This window comes from Lactuca serriola, chromosome 1 (genome assembly GCF_051521515.1).
Source record: "Lactuca serriola cultivar US96UC23 chromosome 1, Lser_US96UC23_V15, whole genome shotgun sequence".
In the NCBI taxonomy this organism is placed as follows: Eukaryota; Viridiplantae; Streptophyta; class Magnoliopsida; order Asterales; family Asteraceae; genus Lactuca; species Lactuca serriola.
This window is the reverse complement of record NC_136408.1, coordinates 137,478,131-137,495,387: the sequence shown is the minus strand read 5'-3', so window position 1 is coordinate 137,495,387 and position 17,257 is coordinate 137,478,131. Positions and strand designations below refer to the sequence as shown.

General features: G+C 36.8%; 1 protein-coding gene and 1 pseudogene across 1 annotated transcript; both read right to left on the bottom strand.

Annotated features, from left to right (window-relative positions):
• Positions 1–9,820: 9,820 nt before the first annotated feature.
• On the bottom strand, positions 9,821–11,354 carry LOC145061997 (disease resistance protein RML1A-like). Its single transcript, XM_079009606.1, has 3 exons — positions 11,232–11,354; positions 10,813–11,136; positions 9,821–10,732 (listed from the first exon to the last, which is right to left on the bottom strand). Exons 1-3 carry the CDS (start codon positions 11,352–11,354, stop codon positions 9,821–9,823), a joined length of 1,359 nt encoding a protein of 452 aa, XP_078865732.1.
• A 719-nt stretch (positions 11,355–12,073) lies between these two features.
• On the bottom strand, positions 12,074–13,626 carry LOC145061988 (toll/interleukin-1 receptor-like protein pseudogene; annotated as a pseudogene).
• Between the last annotated feature and the right edge of the window lie 3,631 nt (positions 13,627–17,257).

The following is a 17,257-nucleotide window of genomic DNA, read 5'->3' as shown; positions in this document are numbered from 1 at the left end:
ACACATCTTCTTCCAGTTTCTTTCCATTTTACTTTTTAAATTTCATTCTCATTTCATTTCAACTTTTTAAAAATGAATGTTGTTCCTAGGCCAATTGTATGCGTAAAATTGTTCGAATTTTAAGAAGGGGGTTGGCCTGAGAAAATTATGCGTATTGACCGACTTCGTTGTTCACATTTCTTCTTTTTTGTGGTTATAATAATGGTTTGTTAAGAAGATGGTCAGCTGATTTCTAATGTATCTTTAAGTGGTTTGCTTCTTTATAAATTACAAATAGTTGATTACTTTTTTATATAATGGCCACAATTGGAGTAAAAATATTCCCGACATCATGTGGGCCATCTCATCATTCATGTAGTTGCTTTATCCTTTTTTTTTCGTATATAACATGAACCTTTCTTGATATGGAGTTGATCATTGTGTTAAAAGCATTATGAATCCATTTAGATTGTTTTTTCATAGTGGCATCTTATTCTACTTGCTTTTGAAAAACTCAAATGTCAATTTCTTGTTAATCGTGTGATGGGAATGGTATGTTAGGTGACCAAGTAGGGCCTCACACGTTTCTGGTTGGCCATCATTGTAAAAAAAAAAAGAAACAAATTAAAAAAAAAATTAAGCGTGTCTTTAAATAAAATAAAATCAACAAGCATAACGGAATGCAACACGTAAACACAAACATTATGAAATTGGGGAGGTTTTCTAAAGTAGCATCACAACATTGAACCATGACTATAAGAAGCAAAATAGTATGTACCATTATTTTTTTCATAACCACTAGCAAAACAAGCAACCAATATCAACAAAACATTTTAAATCCACATGACATGTACGCGTTTGTAAATCATTCTGCTTTGGCTTACGAATTCTTAGTTAGAATGATATACTAAACTATGTTAGGCGATGCCGTTTTAATTGTATCCAAATCTTACTTATAATGCTCACTGATGTCATCATAATCGTGCCATGTCCACAAATAAATAAGGGGATGACTAATAAAAAAGCTATAGAGTTATCAGTTGTTATAACAGGTAGATTTTTTAAGGACAATACCCTTTTGAATTTATAATATGGACGTACAATGCTGTAAGAAGAAGAAATAAAACTAAAATGCTAAAATAAAAAATAAAATAAAAAATACATTGTTATTTCTTGCATTTAGCCAAGTAATTAATGAAAATGACAAAACAATGCTATGAACTGATATCTCAATAAACTCAACAAACAAGAACCAGGACAAAAGCTTCTCTGTGTTGAATTAAAACACTCAAAACAACACAAGAATAACAAAGATAAACCTAATGATTTGCTAGAGATTCGAGAGCCTAGTCTGTGCCAAAGGTTCTAAGACCAGAATTTGAGAAAAGATACCTTCACCCTCCTTCCCACTATCCTCTTATAATACTCTGGCATAACAAACTAAGGGGGTGTTTGGGGTATCTTTTCAAAGGGCAAAAGAACTTTTAGGAAAAGTTCCAAAAAGTCACGTTTCCCTGACTTTTCTAAAAAGTCAGTTTCCCTGACTTTTCTAAAAAGTCAGTTCCCTGACTTTTCTAAAAAGTCAGTTTCCCTCTTTAAAAAATCCAAAACAAGCTTTCAAGAAGTTTTTCCCAAAAATCTTTTGTATCTTATCTTTTCTCAAAAGTTCTTTTCCCTCTCAAAAAGATATCCCAAACACCCTCTAAATAAGTAAAATACCTCATTTTTATTTTTGAACAGCAAGAAAATTTTCATTTAAAGGATAAAGCTAGCGAGAACCTAGGATTACAAGACATTAAGACATTCAGCCTACGGATATAATAAAATACCTAAATTACCCCTCTACTGATAAAACATAGTGATTTTCCCAAAATACCCTTATCTTAAGAGATTTTTAAGGTGGATGGATAGCAATACCCCACCCCCAAAGATTCACACTGTCCGGTGGATAGAAATGGTGTATAGCATCCGGATTCTCCCAGGTGGACCTCATCGTCTTGCTCTCTGCCATACCATGATCAACAATCCCCATATATGTCCCACTCCATCTTCATGGGTTCAGTATCATCAAGCTCCATCAATTCCTCAGACCCACGAAGTAAGTTTTGAGGATCAATTATTAAAATTGCACAATCTCCACCTGCTTCAATGTAATAAGCTCCAAAAAGGGTGTACACAAGAACCTAGCCACTGATCGTGAATGGTGTTCCCCGGATCTCAAAATGCATCACGAGTTCTCTATATTATTTGAGGTAATTCATCCCTTGATATGATACCATTGACCAATAATGTGTTTGTCCAAAACACAGATTAGTTCAAACGAGGCCCCTCCACACCAACCACATGCCAGGGATGAAACCGATTGAGGATAAGGGAAGCTGATGATCATAATGCACTGAAGAATTAAACTCCTGCATATTCTGAGCTGGGTTAACACCACCGACCTTACACAAAGATTGTTTATGATCCCCTTACAGAAGTTTCTCGATATTGAAAAATTCTGAACATTGGTCGTCGTAAATTGTTTATGATCCCCTTACTGACGTTTCCATCGTTTTAGGGCTATTAGGTTTATTTACACTGGGCTTAATTTATCTTCCATTTTAATTTCCGAGTCCATTGCCTGATCCAACTTCTCGGGGTCCAACAATCCAATTTTGGCCCACAAGTCGTTTTTAAGGCCAACTTTGTGATGACCTAGGTCTTATTTTTTCCCGTCCGTCATTTAACGGAGCCGTTATCTGCATAAGACTACGTTCTCGCTCCGACTGCAACCCCCACCATGGAAGGTCCGAATCACCGGCTGATTGGGAATTTTAACTCTTCCCAATCGCTAATTGGCCGATGATAGTGTTCCTCGTTATACCAGTGAGCGTCGTCGCCTTCTAGTTAAGCCACCGCAAACCTCCGATTTTGCTTCTTCTGATAATCGATAATCTAGAAACCGTCTCTCTGCCTCAAGAACCTAGTCATTCGGAATATTTCCATTAAATAGCGGTATCTCTAGCTTCTTGATTCTCCGGTTGGTTCCTCCTTCGTATCCAGAGATCGGGGTTGCTTGCCCCAAGATAGTTGCATCTCCATCAAAGAATATTGCATAGTTTCTAAACAAGAACCAAAGACAAATGTTTTGTTTTGTTTGAATTAAAACACTCGAAACAACACAAAAATAACAAGTTACCTTCACTATCCTCTTAACAAGTTAAACAAGTAAAATGCCTAAATTACCCCTCTTGGAAAAATAAATAATTAAAAAAATTAGCATTAGTATTATTATTAACAAGTAAATTCATTTTCATAAATAATTATAAAATTAACATTAGTACTCGTTTTCATAATCAACTTCAATGAACTTCCTTTTTGATGGGTTAGTTGGAACTTGTTCCAAAATGTTTGATCCTCTGACTAAAGAAGGTTAACTTTCTGTATTATTGTATGATTGAGATGCATTTCTATCTCCAACATCATGACCACCAATATGACCACCACTGCGACCACCACCATGGGCTCCTTGTGGCGTCATTAGTAAAAAAAAACCCTTTAAAATCAAGAATTAATAAACTATTGGTTAGAACAAGTATGTATTATAATAGAAAATTATAGAAGTAAAAGAAGGTAGCATGCTATATAATACACGAATAAATGGAAGTACAATGTATATAGAAAAAGAAAACAATCATTTTAGCTAAAAAGTTATTAATAAGGTCCATCAGACAATATATTGTTCCAAATACATTGTTTCATTCTACAGTTTTAGTAATTACTCATCATCAGAATTATCATCACATATGTTGTCTTCGTCTTCAATATCATCTTCGGATGAATCATCCGAGTTATCATCAACTTCTTCATCCTCTTCTCTCTCAACGTCATTGTCATTAACTTCTTCTATTTCTCCTTCAATTACATGAGAAAGGGGTCCTGCCACCTCATTTGCACCGCTACTTGTAGAAGGTAAAGTCGCTTCACTTTCTTGAAAAAATTGATCCTCTTCATCCTCATCATCATCTTCTTTGGTAACACATTGTCGTAGATCATATACACCCCTTGGCTTCGTCTTGACGACAACCCACCAATCTTTCAAATCCTTCATTGCAGGATATGGTGTGTAATACACTTGTTCTACTTGTGACGTTAGGATAAACAGATCTTTATTTCTTAGCCTTGATTTGTATTTAATATCAACCAAATTATTCTTTCGATCCACACGTACCCCTTCAGTAGGGTTAAACCATGTGCTCCTGAACAATACTACAACGCAACGCCATATGCCTTGATATTCTACTTCCAAGACCTCATCCAACAACCCATAATAGTCACACTCGGTCTCATTGTAACAAGTTCCTCCTCTTACGAATACACCACTATTGTGTGTGACCCGTCCATCACCATATTTTTCAGTATGAAACTTGTAATCATTGACAAAGTATCATTTATTGGACCTAACATTTCGCAATGATCCTCGTGCAAGGCATTTACGATGTTGACTAATATTATTCGATTGTTGTGAAACCTACATTGATAAAGTCATTTGTTAATTAATTCATGGGGCAAGACTTTTTGAGAATACAAATTTTGCTTGTATCATACTTACATGATCTTTAAAACCACTTAGCAAAATGTTGATCCCTAAACCTTTCAAATGCTCCATCATCGATATTAGGTTTTCTTTGGATCACATAATTATCAAACAACCTTAAAAAATAAAAAACATTTTAGAGATTCATGACATCAAGTAAAAGTAGATAACTTAACATACCTTAAAAAAGGTAGAACCTCAACACAATTGATCAAGATGTAATTATGATCAATACGCATCTCGTCATCTGTCAAAGGCCTCCGTTGACCACTTTTTTCGAATAATCTTCGAGATGGAACTTTGAAAATGCTTAATCAAGAGTCGACCATGGTATAATTAGGAATGTCTGGTCCAAAATTACGCGACTCACGATTCAACTGGGCTTCGATTGTAGGCAAAAAGTATTGTGAGCAAAAAGTCAATATTTCTCCAATCATGCAAACCTCAACAAAGGACCTCTCAACCTTCACATGGTTTTTTATCTTTCTTTTCATTGATTCCAACTTCCTAAAAAGATGTTGGAAAAGGCTTATTAGAAATTCCATAGGTTTTATGGTAAAATCTTTTGTATGGTAAAAAATATACCTTTCATAAAGATACATCCACCTATATTGAACCGGACCACCAAGCATAGCTTCACGAGCTAAGTGGATAACAAGATGCTCCATTGAGTCAAAGAATCCAGGTGGAAATATTTTTTCCAACATGCAAATGGTTTAAACAATAGTAGTTTGCAAGCGCTGTAAGCCATCTACGCGTAACACCTTTGAACATATTACACGAAAGAATGTACACAACTCTGTAATTGCATCCCATCTTGAATTTGGCACCATACCTCTTAGAGAAATAGGCAACAATCTTTGAATAAATACATGGAACTCGTGACTCTTGAATTTGTAAAAGCTATTATCATCTACATTAACGCACCCCCCAAGTTTGAGGCGTATCCGTCCGGGAATTTAAGTTTAATCAACCATTGGCATATTTTAGTTACTTAATTGTTCTTTGCTCAAAGAAAACGATGCTCTCTTTTTCATATCCTTATTTCGCTTCTTCCATGTATGCCATTGCACTCGATTGCAATACATTTCTATATCTTTTCCTGCATTCATGTTGTCTTTGTTTTTTGGAGTGTCCATCACGGTGTTGAAAATATTTTCAAACACATTTCTCTCAATGTGCATGGGATCAAGGTTGTGTCGTATTAACAACTTCTGCCAATATGGTAGCTCCCAAAAGATGCTCCTCTTAACCCAATTATGAGTAATCCCGAAACCAGGCAATTTTGCATTCTTCTCTTAAAAGGTTTGCCTTCATAAACTGTTGGAAAGTGTCGTACTTGCTCCCAAATCTGATCACCGGTTAATATTGGTGGGGGGCTAGATCGATCAACCTTATTAGCCAAAAATCCTATTTTGTCACCCCTATATGTGTGTTGTTCTGGTAAAAAATTTTGATGGCAGTCAAACCAACATGGTTTACTACCATGGTGTAACCGAAACGACCCCGACTCACCCATACAATACGGACATGCTAACTTGTCATGTGTGATCCATCCCGATAACATTGCATAGGCAGGAAAGTCACTAATTGTCCAAAGAAGTATAGCTTTCATTGTGAAATTGCATTTACTCGAAGCATGATAAGTGACAACGCCGTATGTATATAGCATCTTTAACTCATCAATTAACGACCTGAGAAACACATCTATATTTTGACCTGGGCTCTTTTTTCCAGGAATAACTATGCTTAATTGAACATATGTTTCTTTTAAGCACATCCAAGGAGGCAAGTTATAAATTGAAAGGAAAATAGGCCAACATGAATACGAGGTTATATTTGAGTTATTTGGACTGAACCCATCAGTGCATAGCCCAAGGCGAACATTCTGTGGTTCACTTGAAAATTCTAGATGCATTGAGTCGAAATGCTTCCAAGCCTCACCATCACTTGGATGGACCATCAAACCCGATTGTGTTTGATGTTCATAGTGCTATGTCATTTGCTTTGCCGTCTTTTTTGTCAAATACAACCTTTGGAGTCTAGGAGCAATCGGAAAGTACCTCATAACCAGATAAGGCTATCTGCCACTCTTGTATCGATCATGATCACACACTCGACACTTAGTCAAATCAAAATCAGCCCAATAGAATATCATGCAATGGTTTTTGCAAGCATGAATCTTTTTTTTTCTGGGAGTCTAATTCTTTTCAAAAGCTTCTTTGTCTCGTAGAAGTTCTCAACTAGTTTCTTACCTTTGGGTAGCATCCGCTTAATTATAGGAAGTATGTGATCATAAGTAGCCTTAGATATATTGTATTCAGACTTCTAATGCAACAACTCTGTTGCAACTTCTAATTTTGAATAGTTTTCACATCCATGCCACAAAGGTTCATCAGCGTCTTCTAACATATCATAGAATCCCTTGGCGGTTGGATTCAGGAGTCCTTCCATTACATCCATCAACATTTGTGTACACCCATTAACATCATCATCATCATCATCATCATCATCATCTTCCATCGGATCCTGCATCAGATTAGAAGATTATTCCTCATGTTGAGATATCGTATTTCTTTCACCATTGGTCTGCCAAGTTATGAAATTAGGAGTGAAACCGTTTTGTAACAATTGAAGCTCTACGTCACCTCTTGTTTTATAAGACTTGTTCTTGCATTTAGAACAAGGACATCTAATATAATCCCCATCAACGATTGCTTCATTAGAAAAAGCAACATCCAGAAATCAAGTAAAAAAGTTAATGATTGAACTTATGACTTCTAATTGTGTCATGTAGCCTCATGTTGATGCTCATAATCCATTAACCCCCCTTAAAAAGAAGGTTACGTGGGAGGCCCATTATAAAGAGGAAAATAGAGGGAGAGTATAGGAAGAACTACAAATATAGTATCCTAAACAAAAAATAATGTATTGTAACTTACAACAAAAATATTTTTGGCAAAAACAAAATAATATTGCAACTTACAAATCTTTGTAGTGAAACTAGACGTGTCAAGCCGAGAAAACAGAACAAGAAGTTCAAGGACACATGGAAGTTCCCAAACCAACTGAAGATGAACCTCATGAAAAGGAACCACATTCATATTGTGGGAAGCTAGTTTGTCTGTTAACGTTATCATGTTCTTTAATTTTTCTAATTTAGTATGTTCATGGCTATATTTGTTTATCTGTTTTATGTTCATGACACATACTTGTTTGCTAGTTTTATGTTTGTGTGTCATCAACAATCGGTAACCCAACATGTATCATTCATTAAGCCATGTCAAAAAAACATCCAAAACTGTCATTAATAATCAGTTAGCTAGCATCCATCTTTCATTAAGCCATTTTTAGTTACATCCAAAGTACATTAACCCAATAAGCCAACTTTCACTAAGCCATTAATCCCTAACCTAAAGTAGATTAACTACAAGCATAACAAACAACACAAGAGCACTATTTTGTGAGTGGACACCTTCCATTTCAGTGCCTCCATTTCGTGGTCCATCTTCATCTCATGCTTTGATGTAGCAAATTTTCAGCATTAGTTCATAAGCTTCCATTACACCCATATTCTTCGACTTCAACTTGATGTTTAAATCTTCATCGACCACTCCTAGAAATTGCAACTTTTCCTTTTAGTCTTGAAAAAATAGGAAGGTTAAAGCAAGAACATAAAAAAGAAGGGTTAAAGAAAGAACATAACTTGATTTACCATGGAGTTAGGGCACATTTTGAACTTTCTTGAGGGTTGTCATCAGTCTGTGATGTCCTCAATCGAGAAGGTAACCCACATTTCCAAGGATTTTCAATATGGAATTCTTGATTTTGACTGGCAGATGAATAAGAAGAAGACATGTTGATTTTGTGATTCTAGGGCACAAAAGAGGAAGAAGGTGAAGAAATACCTTATATCACGTATCAGCTAATCTCAAATGCCACCATGTAGATGCCAAGTATATGCCAATTGGGCATTAACCTACTATAACTTGAACAGAAAATGAGAATTTAATGGTCAATGTTGTCAAAAAAAAATTGAAAGTGACCAAATGTGGACAAAATCTAAGTCATTTTCCCTTTATTTATGTGATGAGAGAAATGTTTGGGTATAAAAATATACCTCACGTGCATGACCAATTATGTCAGGCTTCCTTTGCGAAAAATATCTGAACCACACTTCCTTTTGTGTTGAAAATATAGAGAAAAAAAAAGCGTTGTGTTAATCACTATTCACATACATCCATTTGGACAAAGCAGTTGTATTGGTCCTGGTATATTATAATTATGTGACCCAACATGTCAAAAAACTTAACCAATTGATGTAGCAGATCAACCCATTTAGAAGGATCAATACTTGGGTCGACCCATCATGCATCTGGATCGATACATTAAAAATAAACTCTCATCTTAGAGGGCAAACAAAATCAATAATAAATGGGTGGATTTGGGTCATATGATGTACATATTTAGACGAATCAGGCTATGATCCATTTATTTAAAATAAATAGGTCATTGTTCATCTATTTAATGAAGTTTGGTCATGGGTCAGGTTGTATACATAAGGCTCTGACAACAAAATATTTATTAAGAATGACATCAACCTTGATAGCTGACGCATTCTCTAATGAATTTAGTGTTCCATGAAAAAAAATTCATAAACTGGAATCTAAAATCCCAGTTGGTTAGGATGTATTGTCCTGTAGTTGTTTGAAAAGGAGAGAGATCTCCACCAATTATGTGATTCCATGTCTTGTAATAACCCAATGCACCATCATCATCATCAGCATACAAGACTCTCACCCCACACTCCTTTATAAGTTCATTATATGGCCCTGTAACAGTAATAGTAACCTGGTCACCACCTTCCATGTCATTCATTCCAAACATCCAATGACTTAACATCACGCAACACTCTCGACATACACTAAATCTGGTCAAGGGACGTTGGTATATCCATGTGCAATTCTTTGTTATATTACTAATTGTGATCTTTGGCAAAAGATGGATTCCTGAATCCTCATCTGGAACTCGCAACGTCTGCACAGAGCAGAAGTTGAATCCTCTAAGGCAGTTTGGAGATGATGGGATGGTAAATAATATTGATGTCCCCACGCTTCTATGCCTAAACCAACTCGGCATCTCCTCCACCTCATACATTGTGCTAAATATTCCAAATTCATAATGCATCGTCTGCCAAATACAAACCACCTTAATTAATCACCGTAATAATTATATTAAATGTATTTACATAAAGACAAACATTTAACTAGACAAAACCTGGATTCCAGATCTCCGAAAATTAGTTCTTACACGCCTGTCGTTATGGAAGTCTAAATTAGTCCATCCCAAGCTACGCAATACCTCTTCCTCAACACCCACCATTTCTTGGATTTTGACCACGCCTTCTATTTCATATGACCAACGTCCGTAATCTCTATCGTTATATAAGAATTGGTGTATGGATGTTGTTCGATTTAATACCAATTTTTCTATAGAGGGCCTATGAGAAGCGAGGAACAACGCTCTTAGTGTATGTGCAGGATGCTCGATTGACTTCAAATTTTTACCATTATTCATGCTAAGTATCTCAAGCCTAGGAAGGGTTCTCACAGAAATAGGCATGGAATCGATAAGATTTCCGTCTAAATATAAATGCTTTAGCATGGATAGGCAACTGAAGTCCATGGGAAAGGATTCATTGGACAAATTATTATTTGTAAGTACCAAACTTACTAAAGACCTAGGTAAAGAAAATGCAGAGAACGTCAAATCACTTGGTATAGCACCCACAAAGGCAGAGGAAGAGGTTATTGTATTTACGTCAATGTCGTTAGCCTTGAGCCTTTCTTGTAAATCAATATCCCTAATCTTGATTCGTGATTCCCCAAGATTACAACCCTCTAGGAACATTATTTTAACATTCTCTAACATGCCTATGACTTTTTGAATATTTTCAAGCTTGTTGCAGTAGCTCAGATCGATTAAGACAAGTTTAACACATTGCCCAATTGATTCACAAACCTCATGCAAACCAATGCAATTTCGAACTATTAACCTCTCAAGAGCAGGGAATTGGTCAAAGTCACCAAGACTACGAAGTTGTTTACAGAAACTTAAATTAAGAATCTTCAATGATCCAAGTACCCTTTTGTGTTTTAAGCATGATCCGCTTAACTGTTGAAATAGGGATAAGTTAGAGTAATAGTGAATTTCACCAAATCAACATGGAATAATAACAAAGGAAGATAAGTTACCTTTTGTCTCTTTTCATGTCGTTGTGGATTACTATCACAATAGACAAATGATTCAATATTGCTATATGACATGTCAAGAGCAACCAGATTCCCCATTGGTAAATTTAAAGGTATAGAATTTAAACGGTACCCATGCATGCATAAGCATCTTAATTCTTCCGGAAAGTTTTCATAAGAACCATTCATGTGCACATAATTGAGTTGTAGCAGCATCAAATTATCCATGTTACTCAACGCATCTATTTTCACCTCAAATGATGCACCTGACTTCTCTTTCTCAATCATTCGCATGTCCAAAGCAAGGCCTGGAATATTTCCCTTACCCTAAGAAGAACCAAAACCCAACAAAAATTAGACAATACAAAATACTTAAAATATGCACATTACTAACAACTATACAGGGTTACAAAGGCTCTTACCTTTTTTTTCTTTAATACTTTGAACGACTCCTCATGATACCATAATCGACTGCGCTTCCATGGCTTGTCAAGTGATTCTTGAAGTACTTCGAATCTTCCCATCTCTTGAACCAACTGATGCATCTTAAATTCATTATTCCGTCCTATACTAAGAAGGCATCTGTCAATGAAATTAATGATTCCGGATCTTGTTTATATTGCATGCCTCTAATATTCTTTCGGTAACATCTCTATTTATTCCAACAAAAAAACTAGCAATATGCTTAAACAACTCCTTATCATTGTTAGATGGCAAATAATCAAAGCTCATTCTTAGGACATTATTTATACATTCTCAGGACATTAGATGGCAAACAACTCCTTATCATTCTCAGGACATTATTTATACAGGAACTTGTTTCTTTTTTTAGCCCTTGTATGCACGCTTCCCAGTAAGCTACATCTCGATTATGTAGCGACTTGCCCAAAACTTTGAGAGACAAGGGATGTCCTTGGCAATACTTCACAAGCTTCTCTAACACCTCTTCATAACCTGCCTTGGGATGGTTGCACATAAATGCATGGGAACACAAAAGTTGGTATGATTCAGTCCTATATAAGACTTTAAGGAAGCATTCCACATGCTTGGGTTTAATATTTGTTTTGAATAATGCACAACTCTGTGTTAACCTTCTTTCCTTTGTTGTTATTATAATATTGCTTCCGGGATGAAAACCTTTGTTTTTGAGTAATGCATCCAACTGATCAATAGTATTGATATCATCAAGAACTATAAAGACCCTTTTTGCGGGCTAATGCATTCTCTATCTTTGAGGTGTATGTTGAAACATTATGAACTTGAATTAAACTTTTTTTGAAATGTCATCCGAGAGTTGTTTTTGTATATCAAGCAGCCCATTAAACTTTCCATCACATCTCCTACTGATATCTTCAATACAACTGCTTGTGTTGAATTCACACCAATATAGGTCATAGATATGTTTGGCTAAAGATGTCTTCCCGATCCCGCCGATTCCCGTAATAGTGAGTATGTCTGCCGTATGTGAGGATCCATCTTTCAACCATGAAGTGATGAACTTAATATCATAGTCCATCCCAATAAGTTGTTGCCGAACACTCCTTAAGGGTACATGTAACCTACGGTGGATGTCCTTCACAATTTCTTCAATAAATTTCGTCTCTAGCCTGAAACTTGATTTGATAAGAGTTACAAAACACAGTACACAAAACTAACAAACTAGATTTGGAGATTTAGTTTATCCAAAGAGCTAAATCAAAAGTATATCATAGCTGTATTTTTAATTAACTTCTTCACATCAACACCATATAGGATTAGCACCTAATGTGTAAGGTCATAAATATTTATGTATGATAAAGTAAAATCCACAAACATGTTACAATTTCACTAATGGGCCAACTAACTTCACTATGTTTCTACAAGACCATCAAACATAAGTATCAATGTGGTTTTGCATGTGTCTGAAAAATATATGCCAGTTTTAGGTTATCCTCTACTACTCACAGGTAAGAACATATTAACATAATTGATAGTAGATGCATATAAAACTGTTCAAAATTTGGTTCAAAACATATTAAAATAACTGAAAATAGGTTATCTTAAAGAACTACCTGATAATAAAATACTAAATGCACAGAAACATGTCAAATTTATCATGATGGTTAATCTATGTATATGTATGAATTAAGGAGATCACCGAGTTATTTGATGATATTGAAAAGCGTAGGCAAAAGATGCTATTGACATTTCATGTGTTTACTAAAAAAGAAATCAAATGTGCATGAAGATATAAAGTCGTTACCTTCCATAAACATCATTTCCTTTTAAATTAGCAACTTCTATAAGCGCTTTATTCCATCGGTCCAACTTTTGAGCCCATTGACTTCTTTTATTTGCATTTGTCTCTGCCTCCATTGTTTGTTTATGCTTAGCCATTGCATCTCCAAAGCTACTTTGTTGCTTCCTGACATGTGTGGGCTCCACATGATAGAATATTGGGATAACAATATGGTTGGATGTCATACGCTGGTCAAGGATCAGCACCAATTCATCCAAGCACCATGTTAAAAAAGCGTAATTCTTAGACAACACAATAATAGAAGCCCGAGATGCCTTAATTGCAGTCTCCAGTTCTGGTTTTATATCTTCCCCTGTTTCAATCTCTTCATCATCCAAGAAGGTAGTGATATTGGCATTAATGAGGGCCTGATGAAGGTGATCAGTGAAACTATGACAAGTGTCAACACCTCTGAAACTTAGAAATACATCATATCTATGACCATCAGTTAATGAACTATGGCCACGAGTTGGTGAACTATGGCCAAGACTAGATGAAGAAGATGAAGATCCTTCTGGAAGTGCAGATAGAACAACCATTATGAGTTAAGGGTTGATGACTCTTCACCCTTCCTACGATTTTCTGCATTTATTTAATGTTTCTACTTATATACAAGGTGTATCTTAGTAAGTTCTGAAACTCCTCCACACGTTATCGATTATCAAAGTTGGTTTAACCGGCTTTCCTCCCTTGTGCTCCAATGTAGGGATCTAGTACATAATGCCTCTACATAAATTCGAAACTTTTAATATCTACTATATGCAACTTAAGTCTCATCAAACAATTTGAAACTCAATGATAATAGTATCCTTGAATTCTTCGAAAATAAACTTTAAAGTGATTAGATTACAACACAAATAAACTCTAAATGTGTAAATATGTTGGAACTTTATTTATAAAGGAATTGCAAGTTGGCAATTTCCTTTGTATCCCACATTGGTGGGGGGGAAGCAACTTTTGTGTGTTTATAAGCCTATTCCCTTGGTAAGCCTTCAAAGGCTTTAGTGGATCAAAGGAATAGGCCAAGCCCACGCGCACGCCTAGCCTAGCCTAGCACTAGCCGACGCCGCGAGTGCGCGATTTAGGCGCACTTTGCATCGGTCGCTGGGAGCTGAGGAGCTTTTATTTTTGACGAGCTCGGGTCAAGCCGGTTTGATCGATCTGGTCAAATGGTTGACCGACGTTGACTTCGTGGAGGACAAGTCAGGGTATTCTAGAAGGATCAAGAAATCGCTTGCTTGGAGAGCAAGTTGTCGCCCTAGGGTTTCTAGGGCCGGCCTATGGGGGCCCGTTTGATGCCTTCTAGGGTTACAATACCTATAAATACAGCTCTCTAGGAGCCGCATTAACACCTCACGAAATCTGAAAGCTCTCTCCCTCCATCTGTGTTTTTTCTTCTGGTTTCCAAGTAGTCGCTTTGTGTTTGTCGATTTCCAGTGCTGTTGGAATATCGATCAAGCTGCATTAAATCCTTAGGTTTTACTCTGTTGCTTACAGCCAGTAGAAGCGAAGTAAAAACCTTTAAGTATAGGAGTCTGATCCGTGCAGTTGCTTCAAGATCAAGATCAGCAATCAACAAGTCAGTTTTATTTTTCTGTCTTGTGTTTAATTCGTTCAATAACAGGACAGTCTTCTTCTACCTTTCTTATAATAAGATCTAATCGAGAAGGATAGATCTGGTTTCTGGACGAAACTTGGTAAATATATTAATAATAATTGGATCTATTATTCGCAACTAATCGACATATAATTCACAATATTATTTGTCGGTTTCCTTGCGCGTCTTTTAGTTTGTTTCAAAACAATCTTAAAGGTTTTTATTTTGTGATAAATCAACAGACTAATGGACACTACTGCTAGCCTCCACTTCATGAACCAAGAGTTTGCCAAACTTGACCAATCCGATGGTCAGAACTACACTCATTGGGCCGAAAAGGTGAAGTTCATGCTTCATGTCTTGAAGCTCTCCTTTGTGTTGGACCCAAAACTGGCACCAATTCCTGATAATCCAATTCCCAAGGAGGGGAATCTGTGGACCCAACTATCATTACAGAACTAGAAAAGCAAAGGATTCTGCGTAGAGAATCCGAGGAATTTTGTGTGAGTCACATCAAGAATTCCCTATCTGATCGGCTCTATGATCTTTACTCGCCGGTCAAAGATCCAAAAGAGTTATGGAGTGCGTTGGAACTTAAGTACAAGGCACATGAGGAAGGTACTAACAAGTACCTTGTGTCCAAGTACCTTGAGTTACAAATGGTTGATGACAAATCAATTATGGAGCAAGTGCATGTACTCCACGTCATGGTCAACAAGTTGAACGCACTCTCCATCTCTTTTCTAGAACTCTTTCAGGTTGGTGCGATCATCGCAAAACTGCTACCCTCGTGGAAAGATTTCTCTAAGAGAATGATGCACAAATCTGAGGACTACTCCTTGGATGATCTGATGAAACACCTCCGCATTGAGGAGGAAACTCGCATCAGGGACAAGCGAGGTAAATTTGGACAAAGTGTGCATCAAGTGTCAGCTGGGAGTTCTAGCTACAAAGGCAAATTTGGGGACAGAACAAGAAGAACTTTGGACCCAAGAAACAAAGCTTCAAGAAACCTGGTCATCAGAATCCCAACTCAAAGCCAAAAAGGGCTGGTCCTTGCCACGACTGCGGAGACTTTGGACACTATGCAAGAGAATGCAAAGATCGCAAATCAGTACCGGTTGCACAAGCAGTCGAGAAGGTGACTGACATGGTGGCTAGTGTGAACCTTGGAGAGATTTTCATGATCTCCTCTCTTACTTGAGCTATCTATGCTTGAGGTTGGTTCGTGGACACTAGAGCCGCTATGCATGTTTGTGGGAAACGAGAGAGCTTTCGCACTTACCACCCCATGCCACATGGGACAGTTGTCGCCTGTGCTGATGGGCACAGAGCTGAAGTTCTAGGAAGGGGTGATGTTAGGTTGAAGTTCACACGTGGTGAATGGGTGACTCTTCGAGATGTTCTACATGTTCCTACTATCTCAAAGGGTTTGGTTTCTGCAGACAAGTTTGACAAGGGTGGGTTCAAGATGGTGCTTGAGAGAAGGCAAAATTGTGATCACTAAAGGTAGAAGACATGTTAGGAGGGCGAACAATACTTCGGGAATGTATCGCTTGTGTCTTAGTGATGAGGGTAATATGAGTTGTCCTAGTGTTGAAAGTGGTGTTTCTAGTGTTGCTAGTGTGTCGAGTGTTGGTAATGATGTAATTTATGGATTGGTTGCTAATGTGAATGAAGTGAACTTTTCTAGTTATATTGTTTGTTCAATTTCTTTATGGCATAAAAGTTTAGGTAACACTAATGTTAAAAACATTGAAAAAATGCAAACTAAAGGTAGGTTAAAATATGACACAAAAGATTTTGAAAAATCTGAAGCATGTGTGAAATCAAAGTTCACTAAGAAACCATTTCCATCAGTTAAGAGAAACACATCATTTCTTGAGTTGATTCATTCCGGTATATGTGAGTTGAATGGAATCCTTACTCGAGGAGGAAAAAGGTATTTCATCACATTTTGTGATGAATTCAGTAGATATCTACATGTTTATTTGCTGAGATCAAAAGATGAAGCTTTTGATGCATTTAAACAATATAAGACTGAGGTCGAAAATCAACTTGAAAGACACATCAAAATTCTTCGCTCAGATAGAGGCGGGGAATATTTCAACCAAGAGTTTAACACATTCTGCGAAGAGAATGGAATCAAACATGAGAGAACATCACCATACACTCCCCAACAGAATGGTTTGGCTGAAAGAAAGAACCGAACCCTTTGTGAGATGGTCAACTGTATGTTGAACCAATTGGGTCAACCAAACAATCTGTTGGGGAAGCATTATTGACTGCTTGTTATGTTCATAATAGGATCACTAGTCGTGTGATTCCCACAAGCCCTTATGAGTTGTGGAAAGGTAGAAAGCCTAACCTAAACTATTTGAAAGTGTCGGGGTGTGTTGCTTATTATCGGACTCCCGATCCTAAGCGAACCAAATTGGGAGCACGAGCTAATAAGAGTATATTTATTGGATATGCTCAAAATAACAAGGCTTACTGGTTACTAGATATTGATTCGGGTGTTGTTGTGGAATCCAGAGATGTGGAATTCTTTGTGGACAAGTTTTCTAAGGATG